General features: G+C 35.6%; 3 protein-coding genes across 7 annotated transcripts; 2 read left to right on the forward strand and 1 right to left on the reverse strand.

Annotated features, from left to right (window-relative positions):
* The first annotated feature begins 532 nt into the window (after positions 1–532).
* On the forward strand, positions 533–1,543 carry LOC148928641 (ethylene-responsive transcription factor ERN1-like). The gene has a single exon (XM_089056731.1). The coding sequence runs from the start codon at positions 533–535 to the stop codon at positions 1,541–1,543; it is 1,011 nt and encodes a 336-aa protein (XP_088912857.1).
* A 175-nt stretch (positions 1,544–1,718) lies between these two features.
* On the reverse strand, positions 1,719–8,328 carry LOC125195139 (SNF1-related protein kinase catalytic subunit alpha KIN10-like). 3 transcript variants are annotated; one of them, XM_089056345.1, is made up of 11 exons: positions 8,168–8,328; positions 7,213–7,433; positions 5,445–5,629; positions 5,162–5,344; positions 4,940–5,071; positions 4,210–4,395; positions 3,830–3,919; positions 3,678–3,761; positions 3,387–3,524; positions 2,925–3,167; positions 1,719–2,190 (listed from the first exon to the last, which is right to left on the reverse strand). In XM_089056345.1, the coding sequence occupies exons 2-11, from the start codon at positions 7,403–7,405 to the stop codon at positions 2,077–2,079; spliced, it is 1,548 nt and encodes a 515-aa protein (XP_088912471.1). In that variant the 5' UTR covers positions 7,406–7,433; positions 8,168–8,328; the 3' UTR covers positions 1,719–2,076. The 3 variants fall into 3 exon arrangements, with proteins under 3 accessions (XP_088912471.1, XP_088912472.1, XP_088912473.1); XM_089056346.1 differs by lacking the exon at positions 8,168–8,328 and adding an exon at positions 7,950–8,149; XM_089056347.1 differs by lacking the exon at positions 8,168–8,328 and adding an exon at positions 6,245–6,421 and having other exon boundaries at positions 7,213–7,349.
* A 4,371-nt stretch (positions 8,329–12,699) lies between these two features.
* Positions 12,700–14,886, forward strand: LOC125193075 (uncharacterized). Of its 3 annotated transcripts, none has more exons than XM_048090794.2 (3): positions 12,700–12,964; positions 14,008–14,323; positions 14,564–14,886. In XM_048090794.2, exons 2-3 carry the CDS (start codon positions 14,047–14,049, stop codon positions 14,641–14,643), a joined length of 357 nt encoding a protein of 118 aa, XP_047946751.1. In that variant the 5' UTR covers positions 12,700–12,964; positions 14,008–14,046; the 3' UTR covers positions 14,644–14,886. The 3 variants fall into 3 exon arrangements, with proteins under 3 accessions (XP_047946751.1, XP_047946750.1, XP_047946752.1); XM_048090793.2 differs by having other exon boundaries at positions 12,702–12,964; positions 14,017–14,323; XM_048090795.2 differs by lacking the exon at positions 12,700–12,964 and adding an exon at positions 12,972–13,235 and having other exon boundaries at positions 14,017–14,323.
* Positions 14,887–17,697: the final 2,811 nt, after the last annotated feature.

The raw sequence follows: 17,697 nt of genomic DNA on the forward strand, positions 1-17,697 counted from the left end.
CATGCAAATTTAGGATCTTCTATATACTAGCAATGGTTTCAATATGTGATTAACAAAATTTATCACAATTTTTCAACATATACCTATTACATCAAATTAAATACACATATTGAACCAATGCGGTAGTACGTCATGAGACTCATTCAGTTTTATCTAAATAGTCAGGGATTCAATCTTTATCTTTTGATATAAAGCAATCTTAAATCTTTAGATCGGTTGTTCCATCTTTCAAGTTATCTACAAATAAGCACGAGGAATAGTTATATAGTCATTCAATGGTTAGCCTTGTTCTAGCAACTAAAAGAGGGAAAAAAAATACATTCATATCCCTCTTATATATATATAGATTGTCCAAATGTCAAGTAAACTAAATTTGTGATAAAAAAAATTAAAGAGTATGACCAAATAAATGAAGACTAGTTCAGCTTGTCTGACGTTGGCTCTCTATTACTACATCCGTATAAAACCTAAAAAAAACTAGTACAAGAAAATAACAATACTAACCCATTTAACAACCACAACAAGAACGAGAATGGCTAGGAAAAGAAAGCCAATCGAGTATGAAACTGCCAACACTGACGGCGGAGATGTCACGGCAGCGCTCAGGGGTGTCCAGAGAGCCGGGAGGCGGTTCATAGGGGTCCGACAACGACCGTCAGGGCGGTGGGTGGCGGAGATCAAGGATACCATACAAAAGATACGAGTATGGCTAGGCACGTTCGATACCGCAGAGGAGGCTGCCAAGGCATACGATGAGGCGGCCCGCCTCCTCCGTGGGGCCAACACTCGGACTAATTTTTGGCCCACTTGTCCAAATTCTTCGTCTTCTTCTCCGGCTCTCCCTTCGAAGATCACCAACCTTCTACACAGCAGGCTTAAGGCAAGAAACAGTGCCTTAGCAACAAATAACAATTTTGAACCTTATTCATCTCCCTGTACCGATCAAAATCAGGAAAATCAGCTGCTGGACAAGGCAGCTGCTGATTTCCCTTATTTTAGTTACGAGGAGTTCGCATTGGAAAAGTTTTCCAGAGCGATTAGTGGTGACGAGTGCCCGGTTCTAGAAACATGTGAGAGCCACGGAGTGCAAACTAGCACCATGAACTTGATCCAGGAATCCAGTGAAAACACTGGAATCTTGGACTTTGAGTTTGTGGATGAAACCGGGTGGTCGGGTGGGTATTCAGCTTTCGAGATTGCTGAAGAGATGGCAAAGAGGACGGAGGTGGAGGCAGAGGCAGAGGAGATGAGTGAGGACATGAAAAGGATGAACTACGAGAGGAAGTTTTCAGCATCTCTCTATGCCTTCACTGGGATTACAGAGTGCCTCAAATTGAAGCCGTCTCTCGACGACTCCGAGCAGCTCTCAAGGCTCCGGAATACTTGTAAATCCAAGGCAGAAGATATGGTGAGCAGCAGCAAAGGCATGTCCGATCTTGATGATGGAGACTGGGCTTCAATCAATCTCCCTCCTTTGTGCTTCGTTAACTATTATCAACACCAGTTTGATGCATACACATCGATTTGGGACACCCTTCACTAGTACAAGATTCAGAATGCTGGAATTGTGAAATAAAAGTAAAGAAAACAAAAAATTGGAAGTGTGGTGCTATCATTTTAAGGGAATAACCTATGATGAAATGTCAGATTATTTATACAACATCAAATACAACAAAACATTCAGCCCTTATTATTGTACTCCATAAAACTGGGGGAACTGCTGAGAAAAGAAACATAAAACATTAAGCTGCAGAAGATCATCTTTTTAGTTGAACTTCTATTACATGATTACATATGCAAAGTTACACCTATCATAGGTCGACTACTAGAAATTTTTTAGGTGTTAAAGAGATGCTTTGAACTCTTTAGGATTGCATAAAATAAAGTTACAGTAGATGAAATGAGAACTTGTCGTTGCAGGAGCCAACTCCTAGTGTATCAGAGCAAAAATTTATTGGCTTGGCACAACGTTCATCTCTAAGGCGGAGATTCGGTACTTAGCTGGTAACAATTATATACACAAACATCACCTTGTTGTTCTCCACCCCGGACGAGAAGAAGTTTCACTGCACAACTTCAGAGAACACGTAGCTGCGCTAGGAATGCAGCGCATAGATCAAGGAAGAGGAACTGCGGACCCTGAACTCTCTGCAGATCAAGCAAATATTTGTCTTCGCGAGTCTTGTAAAGCTGAAAAGGATTAGACGATTTTTTAGCATGGAACAAATAAAAATGGACGATAACAGCTCAAAATGACACTAGCAAACAAAATAGCATTATCCTAATCAATGTACGAGTTGTTAGTTTCTGGCACAACTCACAAGGTATCAATACGAGTAAGAAACTATAAATTTCTTCAAAAATATTTAGTGTTAATCATGTTTTGTATCCACCTATCCGGTGTTTTCCAAAAAATGTCATCAACTTACAATTTCTCTTCAAAAACCCAAACTGTGCAAAAACTTTGATTAGTGTCTCGTTTAACATAATCATGAACGGAACGATAAGTCAGCTCGCCGGGGTTTTAGATTAACTAGAGTTTAATTAAGGAGTTATTATTGGGTTAATCATTTCAACGTCCACCACAAAATATCCCCAACAAATGGGACAGTCAAAATTTTAAGTTAAGGGTTTTTAAAGACAACGTGAAAGTTGGAGGCACAAAATATGATAATCCCAAAACAATCCACATCAATTAAACAAAAATTCACCTAACAAACTGCCAAGTTAACTATCATTTAGTCGTCAGATTATGTCATGGTCATGCAGGCATAAATCGAACTTTTCACAAAGGGTTTTTTGAAGAAAACATTTTCTGGAAATAGCTTAAATGTTGGGGACACAAAACATGATTAATCCAAATAGAGTTACTCATATTATGATACCATAACGCAGATAACGAAAGTCATGAAAAAAAAAGTTACCTGCACTTCAAATTTGACCACATTCTGTGGCTTAATATTGACATCATGCTCAACGATAGAAGATTCATCCTCGAAATAGTTACTGTCATGCATAGAGTTATTAACTGCTCCTTCACCATGACCAGAAGCGCCGGGAACCCATCTGCATTTCATGTTGTAGTGCCCAATCTTTTTCCAGTATACATTAAGTTCTTGCAGAGCTTTGAGAACTTCTGTCATTATCTCACGTGGATGGGCTCGAGACTACAGAGAAGCCAAAATGATGGAAGTATCATATCAAACTAAGAGAAATTGAATTCGTTTTTTTTTTCACTTTTATGCCCAAAATCGAAAAAATATTAGATTGTCAAAATTGTTCTTCTAAGAACATTTAAGGATTTTAAACCAGCTTATAGAAAATCTCTGTTTCACGGGCCTATTTCCTTTCAAGAATGAAATACAAAGAGAACCATGCCAACTCACCTGCAGTCCAAGTGCCCATTTCCTCTCAGATGGAAATTGCCTTTCCCCAAATTGTTGATAATCGATAGCTCCAGGAGATCGTTGCCCGGCAGGAGAGGCTACACTTTCACTTGGATTAGTTGAATGATATCCGTGTTCCTACACAATTAAGAATTACTCAGAACATAAACCTAAAGGAAAAAAATATACTCATCAGAAAATCAAAATCTGGAGATCAGAAAAACACAAATTACAAGCCCATGAAATTGGAAACTGGATTTTTATGTAAGCCAAAGCTAAGTGAGAGCGTACCACAGTTTCTTGGAATTCAGATCCAAGGTAGCCACCAGAAACACGGAACCTGTTGTCCAGCAGCAGATAGTACGTAACAGTACCCTGAAACACAGTCGAGATATAAGAAAGCTTGAACATAAAGGATGACTAGGCTACAGCCATATGCTGACCTCATTTTGAACTCTGTTTTGAATAGAATCGAGAAGTCCATTCCTGTCGAATCCCATATTAACCACTTCCTGAAGAATCTCTTCGTCAATCTGCCCGTAATAGACATAAAAATCAAATTTCTGTTACGATATGATAGCATGCAGCCACAGAGCAATGGAATCAGATAATAAACATGATGTCTGGAACATTCATGGGATGAAAATTATAACTTTCAACTTGCGGAAAAGACCTAATACTGGTAGAATCACTAAAAGACATAAAACAAAAACTCAGAAATATTCAGTCACTGTCGTTATGTTCCTAGATTAGCATATGTGTACCAAGAAACATCATGCATACGATATAAATATCTAAATTGAGCAATATGAGTTATATTGACCTTTTTAGCTTGCTGTGTTGTATCTGGCGGTGGAACAGCCAAGTAGCGAGGCAGATGAGCTTGGAACCAAGCGTGAGCACGAATCTCGGGAATAGTCATTCGCTTAGTTGGATCAACAATAAGCATCCTAGGAATCAAATCTCTAGCATCAACCGATAAATGGCTGGGGAGCGTATAAATTCCTCCCTGCAAATAAATTAAACAAAATAAATTATATGAATATAAGTCCAGTTACCTAGATATAACTTAACAACAGAATTAGGCAGTAAATGCAAGAAAATTATGGTGTAAGAACACAACAGAGCACTAAAAGGGGATTCAGAATTATCTTGGTCTGGTATTGGGGGCCTCAGACTTGCAATAGTCAGAAGCTCGAATGCTAGCTAGGTTATACTGATTCAACTCTAGGCAAGTTCACAGCTTGCTCAAATTAGGTAAAGAAAGCTAATAACAGATAGATCATTTAGAAAACGAAATAAGCAAGTCAGGCATACTTAGATCGAACTCATTAGTCTTGACATGAGCACAGAGAATCAAAGTAAGAAATTCAGTAATAAGTACTCAATCAAGTGCAGTTTCACATTTCGAAATCCCCAGTTGTAAGCTAAAGTGCTGCTGCAACAAACAACAGAAAAATGATGAAGAGATACCAATTTAACTTTTCAACTACCACTGTTGCTGAGCTCCAAATTAGACACAGTAATGGGTCCCAAAAGTAGGCCGGATATACCTTAATTTTCTTGAAAAGATTAGGAATGTTTTCATCATCGAAGGGAAGGGTGCCACAAAGAAGTGCATAGAGAATAACACCACAGCTCCAGACGTCCACTTCAGGCCCCGCATATAATTTACCAGATATAACCTATGGGAAAAAAAAAAGGCAATATCAGAGCCTTCCATATTCTCCCACTCTTTTTATTTCTTTTTTTATTTCTTGTAAAACTTTAAGCACCTCTGGAGCAGCATAGTTGGGGCTTCCACAACTTGTCTTCAAGAAATGACCATCGCGCATGATGTTACTCAACCCAAAATCAGCAATCTTCACATTCAATTTAGAATCCAAAAGCAAGTTCTCAGGCTTCAGATCCCGGTGAACCACCATATTCCTATGGCAATACTCCACTCCCGAGATTATCTGCAACCACCAGCAGAATGACTAGGACTCTAGAAAATGCATAAATAAACTGACTAGAATTGGAAACATCACTATTTGTCTAAACAAGAAAGGATCCAACCTGCTGAAAGAAATTGCGAGCTTCATCCTCATGTAACCTGCCTTTCTCCACAATATAATCAAACAATTCACCAGACTTAACATACTCCATCACGACATAAATATCAGATTGTGTCTCCACGACCTCATAGAGACGAATGATATGTGGATGCATAAACAATCTCAAAATTTTGATTTCTCTTCGAACTGCAGGGAAAAAAACCCACTCTTAGATGATTTCAGCATGGTCAAATAAATGTAAAGCCAGGATGACTAACAAACTAAAGAGAAAATAAATCAAGCTAGCTAGTTATATTGATTTAGGTGGCAATTAAATTTCTAGGTGGGAACATTTTTTCCCTAAAGGTTTTGTCTAATGGTGAATTTTACCCTAATATCTCCGGATTTACCTCCAATAGATTTCTTTTACTGTTACTCGAGGGGAATAAAAAGAAATAGTTATTTTTTCCTACATCATAGAAGGACAGAGCTCAAGGATACCCCAATCACTTGATCCAACAGTCATCTTACCCTAATACAATTTCGAATGCCAAATTTTTATCCATATAAAGTTTTAATGTACACAACACTACTAGTACTAAATAAATTTTAACATTCGAGTTTTCTAATTGATTTTGTGGTTTTGTATTTAATAGTAATTGGCAGTGAATTAATTGTCGCCCTTTACAATTTTGATGAACAACAAATTTTTTATCTTAAATAATAAGTCCAATTTAGTTTAAACAGAAGGAAAAAAAATGTCTATGTGAACATCCTCAAGGTTGATTATGTTACTACATGATATCCTAGAAATAATCATACCTGCTTAGTGGTGACAGGAGGCTGTGATTTTGAATTAGGTTTTTTGGGAGTTGCGGAAAGAAAATGCATGCTTTAGAGGAATAGATGGGGAGTCAACCATGCCCCTCAAAAATGAGGGAAACAAAGCCCCGCTGCCCATTTGCCACAATAATCACTCCCATTCTCATTTGCCTCAAGCTGTGGATTAGAGTAAGAGTGGATACTAAAGATTAATGAGACCCAACCTTTGACCTTTGCCTAACTTTCATTATACCACTAAAACATGCAATTTTCTTAGAATAGATATAATTCACTGACACTTAGTGGCCCCAACCAAGTGTTTTATCAGCTCTACTTAATTCCGAACAAAGTGGACGGTTGTCGCAGAAAGTCACCTATCTCAGTAGTTCTAGAGACAAGAATTAGGTGTTGTAGGGGGTGGCGCCCTTGGTTTTTTTGACCCTATTCGAGATTTTGATTTACAAAATCTCCAACTACTGGCTAGTGTCCATCCTCAGTTGTGCCTCATTATTTTAAAAGGTTAATTTTGTTGAAATTTTAGTAAAACTATAGTAATTGGCAATAGATGCCAAAACTGTAGCCCAGTATCTGTAGAGGCATTTAAATATATACAGTGAAAAAAGTACCAAAGGTGTCTCATCAAAAGAATTGTGCAGTTCTCCATACAGTAAAATCCAGGTAGATGAAACGTAGGAACACACATGTGAATCATCCCATAGGCCATGTCTAGTGCTGGAGATGATGAAAGAAGTTACAAAAATCCAAAGAGAAACAGATATTGCCCAATAAAATGTTAAACTAAGGTAAATAGCAAATTTCCAGTTTAAGGTATTTATTAATGTTTGAGGTCTACTTTGCCTTGAAAAGCGTCAAAAATAGACGAATGATCAGAATAACAAAGCCCGTTGATCTTCACAAAGTAATTAGCACTAGTAAATAAGCATCACAATCTTATCTGACTGACTCACCTTTTTCTTCCATATCCATATTCTTAATTTTCTTGCGGTTAAGGATCTTGACAGCAACTTTGTGGCCAGTCAATGCATGTTCAGCAATTTTAACTTTACCAAATGAGCCAATCCCAAGAGTCTTCCCGAGCTTGTAGTTCCGCAAGAATGAATCAACAGTTCTACCATCTTGGATTGTTCCATTTCCGTCCATTTAAATGAAGGAATTGAAGCACTGATTTCTAAAGAAACAAGCATGACGCATCAAAGAAGTAATCACAGACAGAAACAAGACTGTTATGTAACATCTTTGAGAGAAGTGAGCAGTTCCAATTTTCAATTTCCAATGTCAGTTTTACTAGCAATGATCATAAAGTGAAATATTCAGGTAAAATCAGATGAATTTAGCTTGAGAGGAGCAATCATGATACCAAGGCACTAAACCTTTCTAAGTTCATAACATTTTGAAGCAGAGGATTCCAATTTGGTAAATAAGCGAATTTGGGCAAAATTGCTTATTTTCTTTCTTATCTTGCTAAGCAGGTTTCCTAATCAACAATTCATGGCGCATGTAGAAAGCAGCACTGACAATACAAACTAAACAACAACAGCTAATCCGAACTCGGATACAAACAACCAAATCACAAATTGAAGCAACAAAAGAGGTCATTCTTCCAAAACAGAAAATCGTAATTAAAGCAGCCAGCATTTCAGAATACCCTAAAGCTCCAATTTATGCAAGGAAAAAAACAATTCACCAAATTAAAAATTGCACAGCTCCACAAAACAGCGACCCGCACAGACCCGCTTCAGATCTGAAAATCCATCTTTACAACAATTTTTTTTTAAGAAAGAAAGAAAGAAAGAAAGAGGGATTCCAAAAATCTGGTCTTTAGTTCAGGAGGATTAATAAAATAGAGAGGAAAAAAATTGAGAGCTCAAAGCCCAAGCAAAATCAATATAAGAGTGAACTTACACAGAAACTAAGCACGCAGAAGAATGCTAAAAACCGGGAGTTGGTGCTAGAAATAAAATTGATGAGTTGGGTGAGGGTGATTAGGTGTGAGTGACGGGAAAGAGGACGAATCGCCCTTACTTTGCTGGATGATGAGCTCGTAAGGTTTTGTGAAGCTTTTTTCAGTGTATTACTTTTTTTCAATTTATTATACTTATTTGAATTTTAACCACTAACTTATGTTCAAATCGTTATGGAAATCAATAGTAGTAGTAACATTTTATTTCTTGGATTATTCTTAATTAACTAATTAACTAATACAGTAGTATTATACTATAATTTAAATACATTTTTTTTTATCTATTTCCATCATATTAATATGATTTTCATAAAGATCTCTATGGATGGATATTTTCTTAAATTAATAATGATTAGATTTAGTAAATAAAACACCAACTCTAATTTAGGTTTTGGAAACCCCAATTTTCAATTTTGGGAGATTCATTTGGACGAGACGTCCCGACGTCACACAAATTCCATAAGCGCGACATCCACAAAACATATTAATTCTTCTTATAAATAAATTAAAGTGAGTTAAAGACAGAGTTTACACCTCAAACATGATTTTTCAAATGTGAATCATGAAATACCCTGTAATTTGGTAAATAATGGAAGGGACAACTTAAAGATCACGGAGTCGAACTTATCCTCAACTTTAAAATGGCAGAAATACTTGGGATTGAGGTTTTGCACCGAGTGATCGTGTAGTAATGACTGTGTAAGTGATATTATTATGAATGTGATGAGAAATACGGATTTCCAATGAATAAAAAACCCTTGGTATTTAATTCAAATAGGGAGGAACGGCAAAAGCCCTGTTTCATCTTCTTCTTCAACCAGTTTGAGATACAAGAAATACAGCAATCCGGCGGCAGCGAGCGATCCCAAAACAGCGTAGACGAGCGGCCTCGCTGTATCGAAGAGCGTCACAGACGCCAGAGACGCCACCGCGGTGCAGCCAGAGGAGACGAGCACGTGATGAGCGAGAGAGGCGAAGCGGTGGCAGGGGAATCGGAGCACGGCGCCGTAGGCTAGAAGGTAGAGGGCGGAGCTGGCGAAGGCGACGAGCATTGCTGTCGGATAGGCTGCGAAGAGGGATTGGGCGTGATCGTTGATGCCCTGATATTTGAGCTGTATGAATGCTTGGAGAATGAAAATTGCAGAGCCGAAGATTCTGTTGAGCTGATCGATGAGCTGCAGCCGGGCGGAACGGGAGAGATCGCGGCCTAGGCTGCGGAATCCGGTATTGAAATGGCCGGAAATGGTGGTGAAAATGGTGTTTCCTGCGTTTTGCGGCATTGAGAGAGAGAGAGAGAGGACTGGTTTCTAATTCTTGGTGAAGGTGTGGGGTTTATTATACTACATATATATAGCTTAATTGATATGGAATTTTATAATGTAAAATGAAGTACGATTATGTAATATGGAGTGAGCAATTGAACCCTCACTATACAGAAAGGAAAGCAAACTTAAATAAAGGTTCATCACAAAAGGTTCAAATGGTTCAAAACTATTCTACTTTTTGCGCATTGCAAATTTGCAATTGTAGCACAAGTATAGTTTCTATTTCTATATGTGAGGGGGTTCAAAAGGTCCACATGCTGACGCGTGGTGTAATGTATGGGATACCAATAGAATTATAGAAGTGGATTTAATGAAGTAAACAATTGCTATAAATTTTAAGAAATAAATATTTAAATCCCAAACTATACATTTTATATCAATAATAATCGCTCGTCCATTTTTCGACCCCTGAATCTTTAGGTGACACTATATCTTATTTAAATCACAAGGCATGATCATATTGAAATTTAGGGTACATATTACAAAAACAATTAAATTTTCTTTTAAGTAATAGGACGTAAAAGATGGATATTTAGTGACATTAAGCTTGTTAATCAGTTTTTTTTATTTTTAGTAAAGTCAAGATGAATTTTAAATAGGGAGGTTGTGAGATTGACTTTGAGAAATCTAAAGCGATAAATTAAAAATATGGTGGCATTTGAAAATGGCCGTGGAATCCTTTTCTTTTATTACTTCGATATATTATAGTATTATATATACACATTCACTCTGTTAATCCTTCCCATTTATATCAAATTGATTGATTACTAATTTAATTTGTTTCAAAATGCATACTAAATTTTATAATTTATACTGTAATAGTTTAGTTCAATTTAAGTAATTATTTTATTCCACATAAAAATTAAACTATCATATACAGAGTAATATTTTCTATTTAGGTTAACTTTATAACTATTTACACTTTCTAGTTTCTTCTTTATTGCATGAATAAAGAAAATAGAATAAAATTAAATAACTTAGAATCAAATTAATAATTCCAAAGAAACTTATAGAACTGGGAATTGATGTTATATTTTTGGGCCTTTGCAAATTATGGACATTGCAAGATATCGTCGACCAGGGAAATTCAATCTATAATAGTAGTACTTAGTATTTTGTTTTAATAAGTATTATTTTTGGAAGAATCTTAAAACAAATTGTATTGTATCTTAAAAAATGATGATGGCGGTGCATTTTATTTCTAAATAATTTTGCGAAGTGAGAAGATATATGGTGATGTATGAAATTTTTTTGTTCTAAGTTATAGAATTTTCTTTATTTTCTAATGTATTTTAATAAGGAAACATGCACTCCAAAATAAAGAAGGAATTGTAAATAAATTATAATATTAGCATAAATAGAAAATATTATAGTATGATATTTTAATTATTATGTGGAATAAAATAATTAATTAAATTGAATTGAATTATAAATAAAACATAAAGTTAGTATCGTATTTATTCTGAAACAAAATAAATTTTAATAATCAATTTAATAAAGGGATATTGGTCTCTAAAACCATGAACTTTGGCTAAAATTTAGTATTTCCCATGAACTTTAAAATTGGTCTAGAATATCACAAACTTTGCATTTTGTTTGGTATTTCCCAAACTAACTCAAATAATATATTTTCATCAAAATATTATTTTACGTGGGCAACCGTGATACGCTTTATGATATTTTAAATCACTCTTTAAGTTCATAACAAGTAGGAGAAAGTTATGTAAAAAACCATATTGATTTAATTGTGCCAAGTATAATAAAAAAGTCTTGTAAGTTAGTCAAATATGATGATAGACATACCGTAACAAATGCCAAATAAATTGCAAAGTTTGTGGAAAATACTAAATTTTGACTAAAATTTATGCTTTTAGATATCAATATCCTTTAATAAAAACTAATATTAGTATTGTTTAATAACTATTTATAATATTAAATGATAGTGAAAGAGTGTTTCCCTTTGATTGTATGTTAGTAGTAGTATCTAACTAATGAAATTACTAATTCGCACTTAGACAGTTAGATCATTAGTTCCTAATTTAATACTTCTTCTATTGAAAGAATATTTTTACGAGAAGACAGAAGATAAATTTATTTTCAAAGTGGACATCTCAGTGATACAAGTTAAAAAGAAAAATAGTAACTTTATCTATGAAAAATAGGACACATTTGCTATTTTTGATTGTCCACGAAAAATATGGCACATTCAAATAACTAAAGTTTTCAACAACTTCTCTCTTACTTTTTTCCCTTCTCTCTTACTAATAATATGAACACCACATTCCACTAATACTATTTCTCTCTTACTTTTTTTTCTCTTCTCTTATTGTTTTCCCTTCTCTTTTACTTTACCAATTCTACATTTAAACTCCTGTCATTCACAAAGTGCCCTATTTTTCATGGACGGAAAGAGTAATAATCTTGAATAGGGATTTGAAAAAATAACGAATTATCACATTTACCGTATTGAAAATATTGATTTTTTAGTATACCGCAATTTCCGATACGGTATCACTTACTAAAAGATTTTGGTACTGTAACGGTATCAATTTTCCTACTTATACGGTATATGCCGAAAACCAATATACCAAAGAGTCGGTATACTATAGTATTGGATAATTGATATTATTACAGGACCAAAATCTTTTGGTACGACTACCAAAAATTCCGATACACTAAAATATCGATATTTTCGGTACGATAAGTGCAATATTATGTATTTCGTTGTTTTTCTTCACCCTATTTATGATTTTTTTTTTTAGTTTGTTTCACTCAAAATGTCCATTATGTATACTTGTAAATAAGTTTATCTTTCTCATTTCTCATAAAATTATTCTTCATCAATAGAGAAAGTATTAATTTAAGTTAGGAACTACAAAAATCCTTCGAAATTATAATTTCAGAAAAAAAACGTCAAACACTCTCGCGACTAGGTTTCAAGAAATGAAGATTACAGAACATCAAAATTATAAATTGTTTAGTATTCAAGTTATTGATTTGAAGGTTATGTAAAATGATTCGATAATGATGGAGTTTTAGGAGTTTTAAGCGTTATTCAAATAGTTAAATTATTATTTAGAATATTTTAGACATATAACAAATTTTTCTCGAGATAGGAAAAACACATAAAACAGTTATATAACGGTCCAATAACAAAAGAGAAGTGAAAAAAGAGAAATTGGCCCTCTCCATCCAAATTCCAAACCAACTATTATACGTGATCCAAAATATGTGTACGATTTGTTGAATAACATGAATTTATGATCTGAATCCTACGCTTACTCAACTCCGGCGACTTATTCATCGCCGCTCTCTTCCACTATATCCCCCCGTTTCAGAAAACTCAAAAGTCAAAACTGAGCTCTGCGGTTTTACTTTTCTCAGCTGTGCGCCGCCGCCGGCGACTTTTCCTTGGTAAATTCTCACACATTTAATGACTGATTCTTAATTCTAATATGCTGGAATCATCATCATCGAGGATTTTAGGGATCTTATGAAACTTATTGCTTACTCTTTTTAGCAATCACTCTTCTCTCTATATAATTCCTTCTCCCTCAAATTGCCGGCAAACTCACCAATCTACCACCACTTCCGCCCCTTTTCTTCCTTTTTCTCGGCCGACCGTCAGCTCCCAGCCGCTGCCGCCGTGGAATTGTGCTCTTCTTTCCATCTCCGTTCACTCTTTGTAGGGTTTTTGTAATGAGATCTGCAAGTTTTGTCATTGTTCTGTTTAGGTGTTATGTATCTAACAATTGGAATAATGATATGTACTATGTATCTATAGTGGAAACTGGAAAGAGCATTTTGTTGATTTTGGATTTTTGAACTTTATTGCTGATTATGTTTATTTGGGGTGATATTGTTTTGATCCAATTGAATTTTAGATAAAAGACGTTTATGAATTCTGGTTGATCCACAAGGAAAGCTTTCATTCTTAGGGATATCAACAGATAGGAATTTATTCATCATGGACTCCTTAACTAGCGAACTCTTAAGATTTGTACTTCACATCTATATGAGATTTTGATATTGTTCACAATAGCCATTTTGCTATGCATGAGCTTTATTTCTATGTGGACTATTTTGGAACAATTGGCAAAGTATAGAAGTAAAGGGCTATGAATATTGCTGAATCTCACTCTAGTTTTAACTTTTAAGAGCACTATCATATTTGACTGAATGAATGCATAAGCATTTAGTGCATATAATTTTTCATATAATGTGTTGGTTTATTGCAGTTTCTTAAGCTTATAGTTTTTGCAACTTTAAATAAGTAAACATATGAGGAATTGAAATAAATGGCTTAATTATAATCTGCTGTTATAAAGACAAAACTTCTCTATTCTAGTGTTGGTGATGTCATTTGGCTTTACAGTTTACTCTATAAACCCTTGTTGGTCTTTTCAAATATATCCTCTTGCGTTTTGCATTGAAGCCGTGTTATTGTTTTGCATGAGGTTTTCCAGGTGTATTTGTATAACCAAAGACTTACAAGAATGGCATCCAGGCGGAACGTCCAGTATAGTCGTCTTGCTGCTGCTGATGATAGCAATTATAATGGTGGTGGTCAAAATCGACATGACCCCAGATTTGATTATGCTCCCAGAAGCTATGACAGAGTTCCTTGGAAATCAATAATTCTTGCAATCTTTTTGCTCCTACTTGGGTGCCTGCTTCTCTTGCTTGCAGTTTTCATCTTCACTGGTCACATGGGAGGGGAGTTCTCCCAAGCTTATGGCCTCTTAGGACTGGGTTTACTTACCTTCCTGCCAGGTAACTCGATAACCTCTTTGTGCAATTATTTATTGCCTGTGTTTGGCCTAGAGAATGGTTGTAAGTACTACATAGTGCTTAACGCGGTCTTCCTCTGGGGTAATCCCTAACTCATATGCTCCACCCGTTAGCAGACCTTTTTATGATTTGTATGTTTTTGGTGCAATATGCTTTAAACCTATAAATACTTTATAACCGAAATCCTCCATATCTCAGATTACTATTATGAAATGATTGTAGGATTTTATGAAACTCGGATTGCCTACTACTCGTGGAGAGGTGCGCAAGGATACCGCTTTGCCAATATTCCTGACTATTGAGGTTCTGCTTTGTTTCAACGCAGCATATTTGTTTTTTACGCATTTAGCTTCCTCTGTAAGAACTCGTGGCCATACTAATGTGTATAATATGTAGAAACAAGTTCGTGTAGTGTGTAAATTCTGTTTAGCTGCCACACACTGGTCACAATTGCTTACAAATGTCCGGACAAGTTTTGTATCGGAGAGCTTCTTTAGCCTTTTGGTGAATCCATGAGCTGCTAACTGAGAATGGCATTAGGATCATTTTGTTGGTTCTTTTATTTCAGATTGTATGTCATTTTCTGCCTTTGCACTCTACTCGTGATATATTGTAACAGCCCGGCATTTCTAGGGTATAATAAATACGACGACTGTTAACTAGGCGAACTTAAGGCGACAAGAATGTAGACTAGAGTTTCATTTAAAGAGATTTGACCAAGTGTTTAATGAAGTATCAAGATAATATGTCAACGGCTTTAAATACGAGAAACAAGATTTAATAGCTAACATAGGCTAAGCTCAAAAGTCAAAGGTTTATTGTAGCTCCAACAAAACGCAATAATTCACCATATTCTAATTCGAAGAAATAAGTTCAAACCAACCAAAGATAATAAGTTTCAAAATATTCAGCGGAAGCATTCCAAGAGAAAACGAAGCCATGTGTGAGGACACGACTACACTCAAAATCCCAACCATCCATTTTATTCGAATCAACCATCTCAACACCACCGATCGCCCATCCCCGCTCAACCTGCACATAGGGAAAACACATGCAGGGCTGAGTATTTTAAACATACTCAGTGGACTCATGCCAAAACATTTTAATAGTTATGCCACCCTTACCATAGTGAACTCGAGGTTTAGCATTTAATTGAAAAGATAGCATCGAGTATCACAAAATATTTCATGGACTGGCCAGTCAAACAATACCTCCCATTTTCTCATTAATCAACAATTCATATGGTGCGAGTGTGCGACGAAGTGTGGCCACACTTTCGCTCACGAGACCGGCCGACTAGCAAGGACGACTCCCGATCTCCAGTGTACACTAGCCTGATAGGGTTTGCGGCCCTACTCAGACCCGAATTCGTTTATATAGCCCTATAGCCTAATGGAGCGTACTCACAATCTAGGCATTAGGCACACACAATATCCAAAATAATCATAGGCATGGCATAACAGTTCAATCCACCCTTATTGCTCCACTTTCATAAATTTGCAACATAATAGAGAGTTTTAAGAATAAAGCCCACCTCGATTTCAAAAACGAACTTCTTTTTGTTATCACACCGGGAACGCGAGCTATCACCTTTAGTTCATGTATTTCAAATAAGCCTCACATCATGGATCAAAATATGCATGTTCACACGTTTCCCTTTTCCCATCGATTATTTTCAATATTTCCATTCAAAATCAAAGTACGATTATCACATTGTTTTTATCCACACACAACTCTAGATTTAACATAAAATCATGTCACGCATGAGTGTTTTCCACACACAACACATGCACACACACCCCTTACATGTGCACGCCTACCGAGGCGTGCACACACACACACACGGTCACAACACATACACATGCATCCAAATTCACCGATTAATTTCCCCTTCACTCGTTCTAAATGCATGTGGACTCAAGAACACCGATTGATCGGTAGAAGAAGAGAAGATCAAAAATAAAAATACCTTTTCAATAGAACAATCGGTAGAAAACAAGTAGGATCTTGATTCTTCAACAAATTCTCGAATTGCAGCTTCAATCCTTCTCCAAAAGATGAAGAATTAATGGAGAAAGTAGGAGAAAAATTTGAGAGAGTGGGAAAGAGAGAGAGATCGAGATTGAGGGAGTGGGGGCGTGATTTAGTGATGCTAGGGTTAGGTTTCTCACTCTTATTTATAGAGTGCAAGATATTATCTAATAATTAAATAAATCAAGATTTGGAAGAGATTTGTTGGTTGAATTTGGCGTGATTTACTAGGAGAAAATAGGGGATTTCGAATTCTAGGCTACTAAATTAGCCTATGATTTAATTTGAATATTTCACGGAGTAGAATAAAATATCATGGAGCAGAATAAAAATAATAATCTCCCCAATTAAATATGGAATAGGCGTGTAGTTTCAATTCCTCAAAGGGATTTAATAAAAATCCTATTTAAATTAGGATATGGTAAGATCTCCTTAGATTTGACAATGACAAGATATGCTAGGATATTTGAATTTATTTATGGAAGAGAATAAACAAGGGATCAAATAATATAATAAAAATAATCCATTCTCCCCTAATAAGAGATTTTCGAAAATCTCCATGAAACAATGATAGGGGCCGAAAATTTCATCAATTAAATTGAAATATTCGGACTTTGGATTTAATTTGGATAATTATCCCAAGCAATAATTAAATCCAAGAAAAATAAGATCTCTTTCCAATAAATAGGAGGGGTCGAAAATTCCACATAATTAAATAATGCTCCTATTTAATTCTCACTCATCCCTTAGGAAAATAATTCACCACAATTATTATTTCTCCCCACATTAAAATATCCACATATTCGAATTTCCACCTCCACTTCACATTTTCCAACGACTTTGACCATTCCACGACCACGACATATTTTCCACAATATTGACTATTCAATAGCCACGTCACATATTCAACAAGTTTGACTATTCAACTCAAACTCAACTCCATCTCGCAATTAGGTCACAAAGAATATTGCAACAAATCACTCATCATTTAATTCCACATAATCATAGCATTAAAAGCATTTAATGCAAAAATTTCCACTGTCACAAAAATTAGGGTTCGAAAAAGAGGGATGTTACATATATACTGGTATGAAGTCAGCCCCGCAACTATAAACTCCCTAAAGACAGACATTTTTATCTGTTCAATAAAACTGTATACAGAAAAAATTTAAGCCTCGTTGTGTTCATAAAACTGCACCTATTTATTTATGTGTCAATAGGGTCATTGGCTTTTTTGTCAAAATCTCCTCGTCTTCAATCATTAGTTGTTCTGATTTAGTACAATGCAAAATGTCACATCTATTCGCGAGCTACCTAAAGATTTC

This window comes from Salvia hispanica, chromosome 4, assembly GCF_029641045.1.
Source record: "Salvia hispanica isolate PSC_SH4W2 chromosome 4, Shi_PSC_v1, whole genome shotgun sequence".
Lineage (NCBI taxonomy): Eukaryota > Viridiplantae > Streptophyta > Magnoliopsida > Lamiales > Lamiaceae > Salvia > Salvia hispanica.

Coding starts and splice junctions, on each gene's coding strand:
- LOC125195139 (XM_089056345.1), bottom strand. CDS start 7,405: ATGGACGGAAATGGAACAATCCAAGATGGTAGAACTGTTGATTCATTC. Junction 5,630..7,212: donor TATGGATATGGAAGAAAAAG/GTGAGTCAGTCA, acceptor TTTTCCCTGCAG/TTCGAAGAGAAATCAAAATT. Junction 2,191..2,924: donor TGGTCAAATTTGAAGTGCAG/GTAACTTTTTTT, acceptor AATCCTTTTCAG/CTTTACAAGACTCGCGAAGA.
- LOC125193075 (XM_048090794.2), top strand. CDS start 14,047: ATGGCATCCAGGCGGAACGTCCAGTATAGTCGTCTTGCTGCTGCTGAT. Junction 14,324..14,563: donor TTTACTTACCTTCCTGCCAG/GTAACTCGATAA, acceptor AAATGATTGTAG/GATTTTATGAAACTCGGATT.
- LOC148928641 (XM_089056731.1), top strand. CDS start 533: ATGGCTAGGAAAAGAAAGCCAATCGAGTATGAAACTGCCAACACTGAC.